Below are 11,962 nucleotides of genomic sequence, written 5' to 3'. Positions count from 1 at the left end.
GCAGTGGATATGCCTCAACAAGGAGCAGTACCATGGTCTCCTGCGGCTTGTGACTCGCCTATCAAGAAGGAGGATGCCCACGTGAGGGATGCAGTGACTCCTGGTGAACGCCTCGCTCTGACGCTGCGTTATCTAACAACAAGTAAGGAACACCGATCGGTAATTACTGACAACTTGGCCCCTTCTGCAGCGATACTACTCTTTTAGAGAGAGAGAGAGAGAGAGAGAGAGAGAGAGAGAGAGAGAGAGAGAGAGAGAGAGAGAGAGAGAGAGAGAGAGAGAGAGAGAGAGAGAGAGTCTTGGGTCCCAGTGATGACGTTGGTTCGTCATTAGCTCCAACATCAACTTTTGTGCCTCAGGACGCCACACCATGCACAACTCTCCCCGACGACCTGAGGTAAACAGAGCAGCGCGCGGCTGGCAATTCAGCCGCCAGGCACCAAAATTTCCACAGGCGGGCTATCGCGGCTTGCGGCGGCTGGCAATTCAGCAGCGAATTGGCAAGTGTGAACCCGCCTTTCGGTGTGATAACAGAGTGCAATTTATCACTGAAAGATGAGATAAAGCAGGTGTTGAGGGCAGCAGGAAGTGCCATCTCGGAAATATTGCATTTGTCAGGAAATACTTGGATGAAAGAAAAGACAATGGAGATGGTTGTTCATAATGGGGAGGCTGGAACATTACAATGCACTTCATTACGACCTACCACCACAACGACAACAATCACAATAATAACAATAGTAATAATGACAATAATAATGACCCTGACAGCAACAACAACCGCAACAACAACAACGACAACAACAACGACCACAACAACAACAACAAAAACAACAACAACAACAACAACAGTTACAGTACTCTCGTTTACCAGCATACATTAACATAGCATGGTACCCTCCCAGCCTTTCCCTGCCCCTCCCCCCTCCCTTTCCACTCGCTCTATGTACACTTTCCTTTGCTGTGCCTCAGGAGCGCCGTGACGCCTCCCTCCACCTCGTCAGCTGTGCCTCGACCCTCCACTTCTCTTCCCTCCTGACTTGTTCCACTTCCTCGCTATACTTCAGGCTCTTTTTCTTATATTCTATCATTATTACTATTTCTTTTTATTATTTTGCTGCCTCGTTGTTGTTGTTTTGCTTCGCTTTGCTATGGCAGCCTAACATGTCTGCACCCTTCATCTCCCGCCTGTTTTCCGCAACCTATGACAACAATGATGATGATGATGATGATGATGCAATGGTAATAATAATGGATGTAATAATGATGATAATAATAATAATAATAATAATAATAATAATAATAATAATAATAATAATAATATTGATAATAATAATAATAAAATCAATAATGGTAATAGTAGTAATGGTAATACTTATAATGACCATAACAGAAATAAGACAATGATGATATTACTGCATCGGTTGTGTTTGTGTGACCACTTGTATGAAAGGTGTTTGCCACCACTTATTCTAAGAGTGTTTTGCTGGCAGTGTGTGTGACCAGTGATGGCGACCCACCCACCAATGTTTCTGTGCTGACTAGTCACCTGTGTTGTTGTGGAGTTGACGGAGTGATGATGCTTGTAACTTGCCCAGTCCATGAAGATGCTTGGAGTGTTGGCAGCGTGGAGAACCAGAGTGAAGTGGTGATTCTGGCAGCTTGGAGGTTGTGGGAAGTCGTTGATATGTTGATATGTGTGCCAATAAAAGACACGGGGACGAGAGTGGCTCATTTAATGACAAAAACAGAAGGCTTGAAATAAAGACATGAGTTTTTGTGTTTGATTTACTCACACAACACTTTCCATAATACAGAGAGGAATAGTTTTGTGTTCATGAAAAAATACAAGGCAATGGTTAATTTACATATATAAGTTTGCAAATATGAGAAGTGTGCTTGAAAGGTTTGAAAGCGACCCCAGGCGGGGTATGAGAGTACAAATTGTTATACTGTACACACCAAATACAGACGTCACTTATCTGGTAACAATTACTTCTTATAAGTTTTCTTTAAAATAACAAGTTATATCTTTGATGAACTTAACACTACTTAATAAGACAGTCACGTTTCTCGCTCCAAGGAATTCCCCTATTTTTGTTGCATTTACATTAGTGAAGCAATATTTCCTGACAGATTTTTTCAGCTATTTGTTAAAAAAAAAAAGGCAATTTGAATGAAGAGCGAGTTTCATCTTCTGCACCATTAAGATCACATAAAGAACAGATCCACTTTTCTACACTTGCATTCCTTCACTACCACTTACAATGGGCAGCTGATGATTTGCACACTTGAACACACTTACGGCACGTGAGTCTTGTTTAAGGAGAACAGATAAATACTTGTGTAATTTTCCTTGCATTGTCACCATCCTATAATTAAGACATGCTGGCCTGTTATAAGTTTCTTCAGACAATCTCTGCCTATCAATAGCACAAGTCCTTAACTTAACAGTTTGTTTTAACCAATTACCATCTGCATTTGGTACTTGGTGGTACAAATGTGACATTCCATTTTGATTTGATAACTTATTTGTCATTACCTTGTCAAGCCGAAGTGCTTTATTTACACCCAAACCAGACATTGTCTTAATAAACCTATACTAAATATTTGATGTCCTAATGGCACTGCCGTTTGCAAATGTATATAAAAAACTTATAGGCCTATCATCCATGAATTCAGAGATGTATGTAGAGCCTGTTTCACCATACAATATGCAAGTTGACTATCATCTTACCCTGCTGTACTTACTGGCCAAAGGTGGCATTACCTCAGCTTGCACTATCACATTACTCAACCTGCAGTATTACAGGCTCCAACAAGTGCACACAGATGAGAGCCTATTAACAGAGTATCTTCTCTCACTAGGCTCGCGACATGAAAATATATATTTCTCTTTATATCGAGTCCACAACTAATTGGCTATATAAACTACTGAATCTGAAAATCGAGCACCAAGCACTTGCGTTCCTGTGTGTGTGTGTGTGTGTGTGTGTGTGTGTTGGGGGGGCTGTAGGAGGTCTTCCGACGCGTGGTGGAGCTCACAGCTAATGATTACAAGGGTCTGCATCTTCTGCATCTAATACTTTCGTCGCCGCCGCCTGGTTGTCTTGGCAGAGGTCCTCCTCCAGGCACTGCACGATGATGGGCGCCCCGTCCCCAGGCTTCCGCCCCTCACAGTCTCCTCCAAAGTAGGCGGAGCTGTTTTGAGTTGTCAGGTTCTCTCGTGTCTCTTCTGGGTTCGCACACATCAATCTGAACACCTCCACCAGCCATCTGGCGGGGTCCCCCTCCCGCCCCGGCTCCAACCACTTGGCGTGGTCACCCTTCCGTTCACCCTCCAACTCCTTTGTATGGTCCCCCTCCTGTCCAGCCCCCAACTCCTTGGTGTGGTCCTTCTCCTTTCCAGCCCCCAACTCCTTGGTATGGTCCCCCTCTTGTCCAGCCCCCAACTCCTTGGTGTGGTCCCCCTCCTGTCCAGCCCCTAACTCCTTGGTGTGGTCCCCCTCCTGTCCAACCTCCAACTCCTTGGTGTGGTCCCTCTCCTGTCCAGCCCCCAACTCCTTGGTGTGGTCCTGCACCTGTCCAGCCCCCAACTCCTTGGTGTGGTCCTGCACCTGTCCAGTCCCCAACTCCTTGGTGTGGTCCTGCACCTGTCCAGCCCCCAACTCCTTGGTGTGGTCGTGCTCCTGGCCAGCCCCAAGCTCTACCTCCCTCGACCGCCTGTGCTCCAGCCACCGCAGGAGGGCGTTCTTGAAACAGAACCCGCTTGGCACCGCGATGTTCCACTCCCGTGTGGCGAACCATTTGAAAAAGCTCTTTTTGTGCCGAGGCATCCAGCGCTCGGGCTTGAGGCGGGAAAGAAGTACTTTTCCCATCAGCTGCACCTGGCGCTCTGCGGGCGTCAACGTCCCCAGCACCTCAGCCTCTGTCAAGGCAAAGCTGCAGCGCCATGTTCCATCAGCAGCATTACTGAGCTGCATGGTGGTGGTGTCCTCAGGAGTGAGGAACGGTCTGAAAACTTGCTCCAGCCATGGCACCTCAAGCACTGGCACCAGGTCCACGCCGACCAGCAACAGTGGATACTCTCGCCCCTGCCAGGCCAGAGAGAGTCCCACGCCCACTTGCGTGCTGGTCAGGCCCGGCGGCACCAAGCTCAGTCTTTTGTCCTGCAAGGTGTGGCCAGCGAGGCACCGGTGCACCTCCTCGTACAAACTGGCCATAAATCTATTACCCTCAAGGTGGGGATTGTCAGTCTTCACAGAAATCTGTAACCTGCCCTTCAGCAGGGCTTCCTCCTTCCCTCTCTCGCTAACAGTTATTCCTACGTCATCCTTGTGAATCACGAGGTTTATATCAAATTCGTCAGGGGCGTAAAGCTTAGACCCGTCCTGAGAACTGCCCGCCAGCCTCAGGTCGCCGCGGTACGTGGCATCAGCGGCTGACACCTTATTCATGATGATGCTTATTTCTGCCATGACCGCCTCCTTTACCTCAAGGGTCTCGCCCTTTGATAGATCCACAACCACCCGCTGAGCCTCCTCCTGCAACTCTTGCAGGCCTATGGATCTCACAAGATTTCTTATGACGCTTTCCGGGTCACATCGGTCGATTGGGTCTAATAGATTACGCTTATATTTATAATACATATTGTGAAACACTTTAAAATTTTCTCTCACCTGTGTGCTCGTGATGCCCCAGCGGCAAGGAGGGTCCTGCGACTCTTGGTGAGCCAGGAGTTCAAAAGTACTTTTGTTGCCAAACATGGCGGCCAGGTGACGGGGTGTATGGCCATACGTGTCACGCTGCTGTGGGTTGGCACCAGCGCTCAGCAGCAGCGCCACGCAGCCGTCCTGGCCGTGCGAGGCCGCCTGGTGGAGGGCGGTGGTGCCGCAGGTGTGGTCCAGCACCTCGTCCACAGGGAAGTGACCCTCTTGCAGTATAAGATGAGTCAGCTGCAGGAGACCTTTGCGCGAGGCCAGCAGCAGGGCAGCGTGGCCATCAGGTAAAGAGACATTCTTACCCTCGCCCTTCTTGTGGCTCTCAAAAAGATCCTCCTGTATACACAGCGCTGTCCGTGCTGCGGTCTTCTCGTGATCTGCCTTCAAGCGAAGCTCCATATCCTTCAGTTTTTCACGCTCCGCCATAAAGAGCTTCTGTGTGCAAAGAGAAAGAGAGTGGTAAATATATGAACAAGTAAATAACCCTTTATTGCCGCGTACACATAGATATGTTAGAAATGATGATAGAAATCGAGGATTTTTTTTTTTTTATGTAGGAAGGATACTGGCCAAGGGCAACAAAAATCTAATAAAAAAATGCCCACTGAAATGCCAGTCCCATAAAAGGGTCAAAGCAGTGGTCAAAAATTGGTGGATAAGTGTCTTGAAACCTCCCTCTTGAAGGAATTCAAGTCATAGGAAGGTGGAAATACAGAAGCAGGCAGGGAATTCCAGAGTTTACCAGAGAAAGGGATGAATGATTGAGAATACTGGTTAACTCTTGCGTTAGAGAGGTGGACAGAATAGGGGTGAGAGAAAGAAGAAAGTCTTGTGCAGCGAGGTCGAGGAAGGAGGGGAGGCATGCAGTTAGCAAGATCAGAAGAGCAGTTAGCATGATAATAGCGGTAGAAGACAGCTAGATATGCAACATTGCGGCGGTGAGAGAGAGGCTAAAGTCAGTCAGTTAGAGGAGAGGAGTTGATGAGACGAAAAGCTTTTGATTCCACCCTGTCTAGAAGAGCAGTATGAGTGGAACCCCCCCAGACATGTGAAGCATACTCCATACATGGACGGATAAGGCCCTTGTACAGAGTTAGCAGCTGGGGGGGGTGAGAAAAACTGGCGGAGACGTCTCAGAACACCTAACTTCATAGAAGCTGTTTAGCTAGAAATGAGATATGAAGTTTCCAATTCAGATTATAAGTAGAGGACAGACCGAGGATGTTCAGTGTAGAAGAGGGGGACAGTTGAGTGTCATTGAAGAGGGGATAGTTGTCTGGAAGGATGTGTCGAGTTGATAGATGGAGGAATTGAGTTTTTGAGGCATTGAACAATACCAAGTTTGCTCTGCCCCAATCAGAAATTTTAGAAAGATCAGAAGTCAGGCGTTCTGTGGCTTCCCTGCGTGATATGTTTACCTCCTGAATGGTTGGATGTCTATGAAAAGACGTGGAAAAGTGCAGGGTAGTATCATCAGCGTAGGAGTAGATAGGACAAGAAGTTTGGTTTAGAAGATCATTAATGAATATAATAAGAAGAGAGTGGGTGACAGGACAGAACCCTGAGGAACACCACTGTTAATAGATTTAGGAGAAGAACAGTGACTGTCTACCACAGCAGCAATAGAACGGTCAGAAAGGAAACTTGAGATGAAGTTACAGAGAGAAGGATAGAAACCGTAGGAGGGTAGTTTGGAAATCAAAGCTTTGTGCCAGACTCTATCAAAGGCTTTTGATATGTCCAAGGCAACAGCAAAAGTTTCACCAAAATCTCTAAAAGAGGATGACCAAGACTCAGTAAGGAAAGCCAGAAGATCACCAGTAGAGCGGCCTTGACGGAACCCATACTGGCGATCAGATAGAAGGTTGTGAAGTGATAGATGTTTAAGAATATTCCTGTTGAGGATAGATTCAAAAACTTTAGATAAGCAGGAAATTAAAGCAATAGGACGGTAGTTTGAGGGATTAGAGCGGTCACCCTTTTTAGGAACAGGTTGAATGTAGGCAAACTTCCAGCAAGAAGGAAAGGTAGATGTTGACAGACAAAGCTGAAAGAGTTTGACTAGGCAAGGTGCAAGCACAGAGGCACTGTTTCGGAGAACAATAGGAGGGACCCCATCAGGTCCATAAGCCTTCCGAGGGTTTAGGCCAGCAAGGGCATGGAAAACATCATTGCGAAGAATTTTAATAGGTGGCATGAAGTAGTCAGAGGGTGGAGGAGAGGGAGGAACAAGCCTAGAATCATCCAAGGTAGAGTTTTTAGCAAAGGTTTGAGCAAAGAGTTCAGCTTTAGAAATAGATGTGATAGCAGTGGTGCCATCTGGTTGAAGCAGAGGAGGGAAAGAAGAAGAAGCAAAGTTATTGGAGATATTTTTGGCTAAATGCCAGAAATCACGAGGGGAGTTAAATCTTGAAAGGTTTTGACATTTTCTGTTAATGAAGGAGTTTTTGGCTAGTTGGAGAACAGACTTAGCATGGCTCCGGACAGAAATATAAAGTGCATGAGATTCTGGTGATGGAAGGCTTAAGTACCTTTTGTGGGCCACCTCTCTATCATGTCTAGCACGAGAACAAGCTGTGTTAAACCAAGGTTTAGAAGGTTTAGGACGAGAAAAAGTGTCTGGCCTCCATGCCAGACACTATCACCTCTGTTATGCGCTCAGCACATAAAGACGGGTCTCTGACACGGAAGCAGTAGTCATTCCAAGGAAAATCAGCAAAATACCTCCTCAGGTCCCCCCAACTAGCAGAGGCAAAACGCCAGAGGCACCTTCGCTTAGGGGGATCCTGAGGAGGGATTGGAGTGATAGGGCAAGATAAGGATATGAGATTGTGATCGGAGGAGCCCAACGGAGAAGAAAGGGTGACAGCATAAGCAGAAGAATTAGAGGTCAAGAAAAGGTCAAGAATGTTGGGCGTATCTCCAAGACGGTCAGGAATACGAGTAGGGTGTTGCACCAATTGCTCTAGGTCATGGAGGATAGCAAAGTTTTAGGCTAGTTCACCAGGATGGTCAGTGAAGGGAGAGGAAAGCCAAAGCTGGTGGTGAACATTGAAGTCTCCAAGAATGGAGATCTCTGCAAAAGGGAAGAGGGTCAGAATGTGCTCCACTTTGGAAGTTAAGTAGTCAAAGAATTTCTTATAGTCAGAGAAGTTAGGAGAGAGGTATACAGCACAGATAAACTTAGTATGAGAGTGACTCTGTAGTCGTAGCCAGATGGTGGAAAACTCGGAAGATTCAAGAGCGTGGGCACGAGAGCAAGTTAAGTCATTGCGCACATAAACGCAGCATCCAGCTTTGGATCGAAAATGAGGATAGAGAAAGTAAGAGGGAACAGAAAAGGGGTTACTGTCAGTTGCCTCAGACACCTGAGTTTCAGTGAGGAAAAGAAGATGAGGTTTAGAAGAGGAGAGGTGGTGTTCTACATATTGAAAATTAGATCTTAGACCGCGAATGTTGCAGAAGTTAATGAAGAAAAAGTTGAGGGGGGTGTCAAGACACTTACAGTCCGTTGGACTGTAAGTGTGATTGGAGTTGTTTATTAGGCGAGATTAAAAAATAGAAGTAGCTTAACTGGTCAACTAATAGAATCAAATAGTAAGTAATATTAATAAAATATAATACCATAATTGAGCTGCATAATATTCATAATATGAATAAGAAGTTTGTTGTGCAAAAGTAGACTACTGAAAACGTTTGGTTCAAAACACAGCGTGCTGTTTTGGAAAGAGGATGCTCGAAGCTGTGGCTACATAAAATCCACGTTGATGCTTCTTCTTTGGCGAACACCATCCAGTAGCCGAGGCACTTCATTTCCTGTGTGCTTTGTGAGAGTTTTATAAATTAAGAACAATGAAAGTGATTTGTGTATAGATGAGAAATTAAACAATGTCATTAATGAAGCAACTTTAGCTGTGGACTACAATTTTCCCAGGGAAAGCATACCTCTGATTTATTTATCTATTTATCTTTATCACGATAACTTTTTGATAAATGACAGCCATGTGCTGGCCCAGATGGGAACACAGCAAAACAGAGGAGGACAGCATATGGCACAGCACACACTAATAAGTGACTTTATTGTTAAATAATGTCTTGTCTTGTACAATATTCCACACACCTCTGAAGCGTTGTGACACGCGTCATCTATGGGAGGGAGGTTTCTCGTTTCTGAATTTTCTGACTGGGTCAAAGCAAACTTAGTATTGTTCAGTGCCACAAAAACTCAATTCCCCCATCTGTCTATATCGCCATAAGCAAGGACATCATCATTAAACAGATGTTTAAACAGAAAATGACTAAATCTCCAGGGCCAGATGACATCATCTTAGAGTACTGCAGGAGTGCACGGGTGAGCTTAGCGAGCTGTTGCTGCGGTATTGAGGGACTCATTGGACAAGGGAGAAATACCAAAGGGCCAATTTCACAGTCGCTTGGTAACATTCCCAAATGAAAGCCTTACTAGCCTGGTGACACCTCCAGCCACTTTCACAGCTGGTGTTTTCATGGCTTCGGTAATCCCCAACCTGGTGACTATCATAACAAAACGAAAAGCGCCGATTCGGTAACGCTGGTATGACGGAGCAGCCTCATTAGATAAAACGAGTCAGTTCGTGACGAAATAATTAACCACGCCAGCACTAAAAAGGAGGAAGGTGTGAAAATACATCAGCTGTGCCTTCAGCACGCCATATCCATTATTATGGTGACTTCTTGTGACTTAAATTCCTCCCTTTCAATGTCTGTCTGACATTCACCAAACTGCTGTGCCAGCCAGCCACTTAATGAGTCATCTTTTTCTCTGTCCCTCGTTGCTGTACACACATTCGTTACATAGAAATATTTCAGGTTTAATGGAAATCATCCTAGCCTACTATGTATGAGATAGTTACTTTATTTCTGGGTGAAATTATGATTTTTTTAATCATAATCTATGCAACGAAAGAATCAGCAATGAACTTAGTGAACTAAATATTAAGCTAAACTTAGCCTAACCAAATCCAGCACTCTGATGGAAACGATCATGTTATTTCAATATTTTCCAATATTTTCTTAGGTGACAAATTCCATATAGTGTATGCGTGTGTCAGGATTATTACAGGAGTGTGACCAAGGAGGCGTAGCAGACGAAATAAGCGCGACAGGTGCTGAAGTTTTCATCAGCTGGTGAAGTGAGTTCATGCCGCCATCCAAAAGAGTACACAGACAAGCAGCCTCACCTGCTCCAGCCTCTGTTGCTCCTCGTGAGGCATCATGTGCACCGCAAGGCGACCATGTGTGTCCAGCACGTACGGGCAGCCCCCAAGGTCCCTGATCAGCAGTTCGGCTATGCCTTTGTGGCCAGCCTCCAGGGCAGCGTGGAGGGCAGTGCCACCAGAGGCTCCATTAAAGACTGTCCACCCTCCTGCCATATGCAGGAAGGCGGCAGTCACGGGGCAGTTGGCAGCCGCTGCCTTTGCCAGGAGGTCGCTCAGTGCTGGCCGGTCAGTCTCCTTTCCCCATCGCCAGGCTGCCTGCCAGGGAGTATTTCCCTCGATGGTTGTCACTAGATTGTCGATGCCCTCGACAAGGGCGCTGCTGACCTTTTCCAGGCGACGCTGCTCTGCACGCAGCCGGCAGCAGTAGGCCTGTGAGGAAAGGATGGTCACCACATCAGGTAAGCACCGTGCGCAGAGAGAGAGAGAGAGAGAGAGAGAGAGACAGAGAGAGAGAGAGAGAGAGAGAGAGAGAGAGAGAGAGAGAGAGAGAGAGAGAGAGAGAGAGAGAGAGAGAGAGAGAGAGAGAGAGAGAGAGAGAGAGAGAGAGAGAGAGAGAGTGAGAGAGAGAGAGAGAGAGAGAGAGAGAGAGAGAGAGAGAGAGAGAGAGAGAGAGAGAGAGAGAGAGAGAGAGAGAGAGAGAGAGAGAGAGAGAGAGAGAGAGAGAGAGAGGTAGGGCAGCTATGCAGAAGTGTCATTAAGTGTCACAAATCTAAAAGTGCATGTACAAATACAACCTTACCTTGTCCGAAAAAAAAGAAAAATACAAAAAAATTATTTCAAATATTACGTTTGACAAGCATTATTAAAATTATTTTTTTGGATTATAATGATGAATTATAATCAAATATTAGGTTTGACAAGCATTATTAAAATTATTTTTAGGATTATAATGATGAATTATAATCAAATATTAGGTTTGACAAGCATTATTAAAATTATTTTTAGGATTATAATGATGAATTATAATCAAATATTAGGTTTGACAAGCATTATTACAATTACTTTTAGGATTATAATGATGAATTAACATGGATTCAAGTATTATGAGATCTACTTCATTGCTTGTTCTAAACATTACACTGAAGTGTCCTTTTATGAAATGACAAGATTCTGTTGCATGATCTGTAATGTTGGACAGGTTTGGTGTGCTGCAGGTCTGTCATGTGCAGCACTAAAACCTGAAACTGACAGCACTGAAACACAAAGGCTCGTCCTCTACAACCAACAGACCTATAACTCACCCAAGTTGTTCAAGCACTTTCCACTCTGCAAAGGAGCCACCGTTGAGACTTGGGTCCAGTACCGGTGCTCGTCCTCACCTTTACAGTGAGGTAGTTCTGTGAGACAGGGAAGGGAAGGTACTCACGGTGGTGAGGAAGGCCAGCACCCTGTGAGTCACGTCGGGGCTCTGCCAAGCCTCCTGCAGCAGGCTGGCAGGCAGCGGTGCACCGCTAGCCAGCAGCAGGCTGACGGTGTTTATGCGGTCAGTGGTGACAGCCAGTCTGAGGACAGAAAGGCCACCCAGGAGCTCTATGGGCGCGCCCTTACATATGAGGGTGGACACCGCCTGAACGTCGTCCCGGCGACTAACTGTTGATAGCAGCTCCTCATGCAGTTCTTCAGGAAGCTTGTACTCGTAGCTCTACCGGAGAGAGAAGGGAAACCGTGGTGCTGATGGTATCGCAATGAAAGGTACATAATATAATGTGATGTAATAATATAATAATGTTGTCACGGTTTTCAGAAAGTTTCGCTTGGTGGCGACATAAGTGTTCACTGGTGGCTGTTGCGATGTGTCAGTGTGCATTGTTATGGCCTGTGTGTGTGTGTGTCTGTGCTTTTTTATTTTTTATATAGTGGGAACACAGGGCAAGGGTGACAAAAATCCAGCAAAATAAAAAAGACCACTAAGATGCCGGTCCCCAAGTAGGATCCGAAGCCATAATCAAAAACTGAAGAATGACGAAAGTGTGCATGACGTGG

General features: G+C 45.7%; 1 protein-coding gene across 5 annotated transcripts in view; it reads right to left on the bottom strand.

Annotated features, from left to right (window-relative positions):
* Positions 1-1,774: 1,774 nt before the first annotated feature.
* The window catches only part of LOC135112580 (uncharacterized), an 83,907-nt gene continuing 73,719 nt past the window's right edge, over positions 1,775-11,962 (bottom strand). For all 5 annotated transcript variants that reach the window (XM_064027053.1, XM_064027080.1, XM_064027071.1 and 2 more), the window contains 3 exons: positions 11,346-11,621; positions 9,941-10,348; positions 1,775-5,156 (listed from right to left, as the gene is read on the bottom strand). In XM_064027053.1, coding sequence (XP_063883123.1) covers positions 3,048-5,156; positions 9,941-10,348; positions 11,346-11,621 — 2,793 coding nt within the window. In that variant the 3' untranslated portion in view covers positions 1,775-3,047. The remainder of the gene's footprint in view (positions 5,157-9,940; positions 10,349-11,345; positions 11,622-11,962) is intronic.

Source organism: Scylla paramamosain, chromosome 2, assembly GCF_035594125.1.
Source record: "Scylla paramamosain isolate STU-SP2022 chromosome 2, ASM3559412v1, whole genome shotgun sequence".
Classification (NCBI taxonomy): Eukaryota; Metazoa; Arthropoda; class Malacostraca; order Decapoda; family Portunidae; genus Scylla; species Scylla paramamosain.
This window is presented reverse-complemented; position numbering and strand designations above follow the sequence as displayed.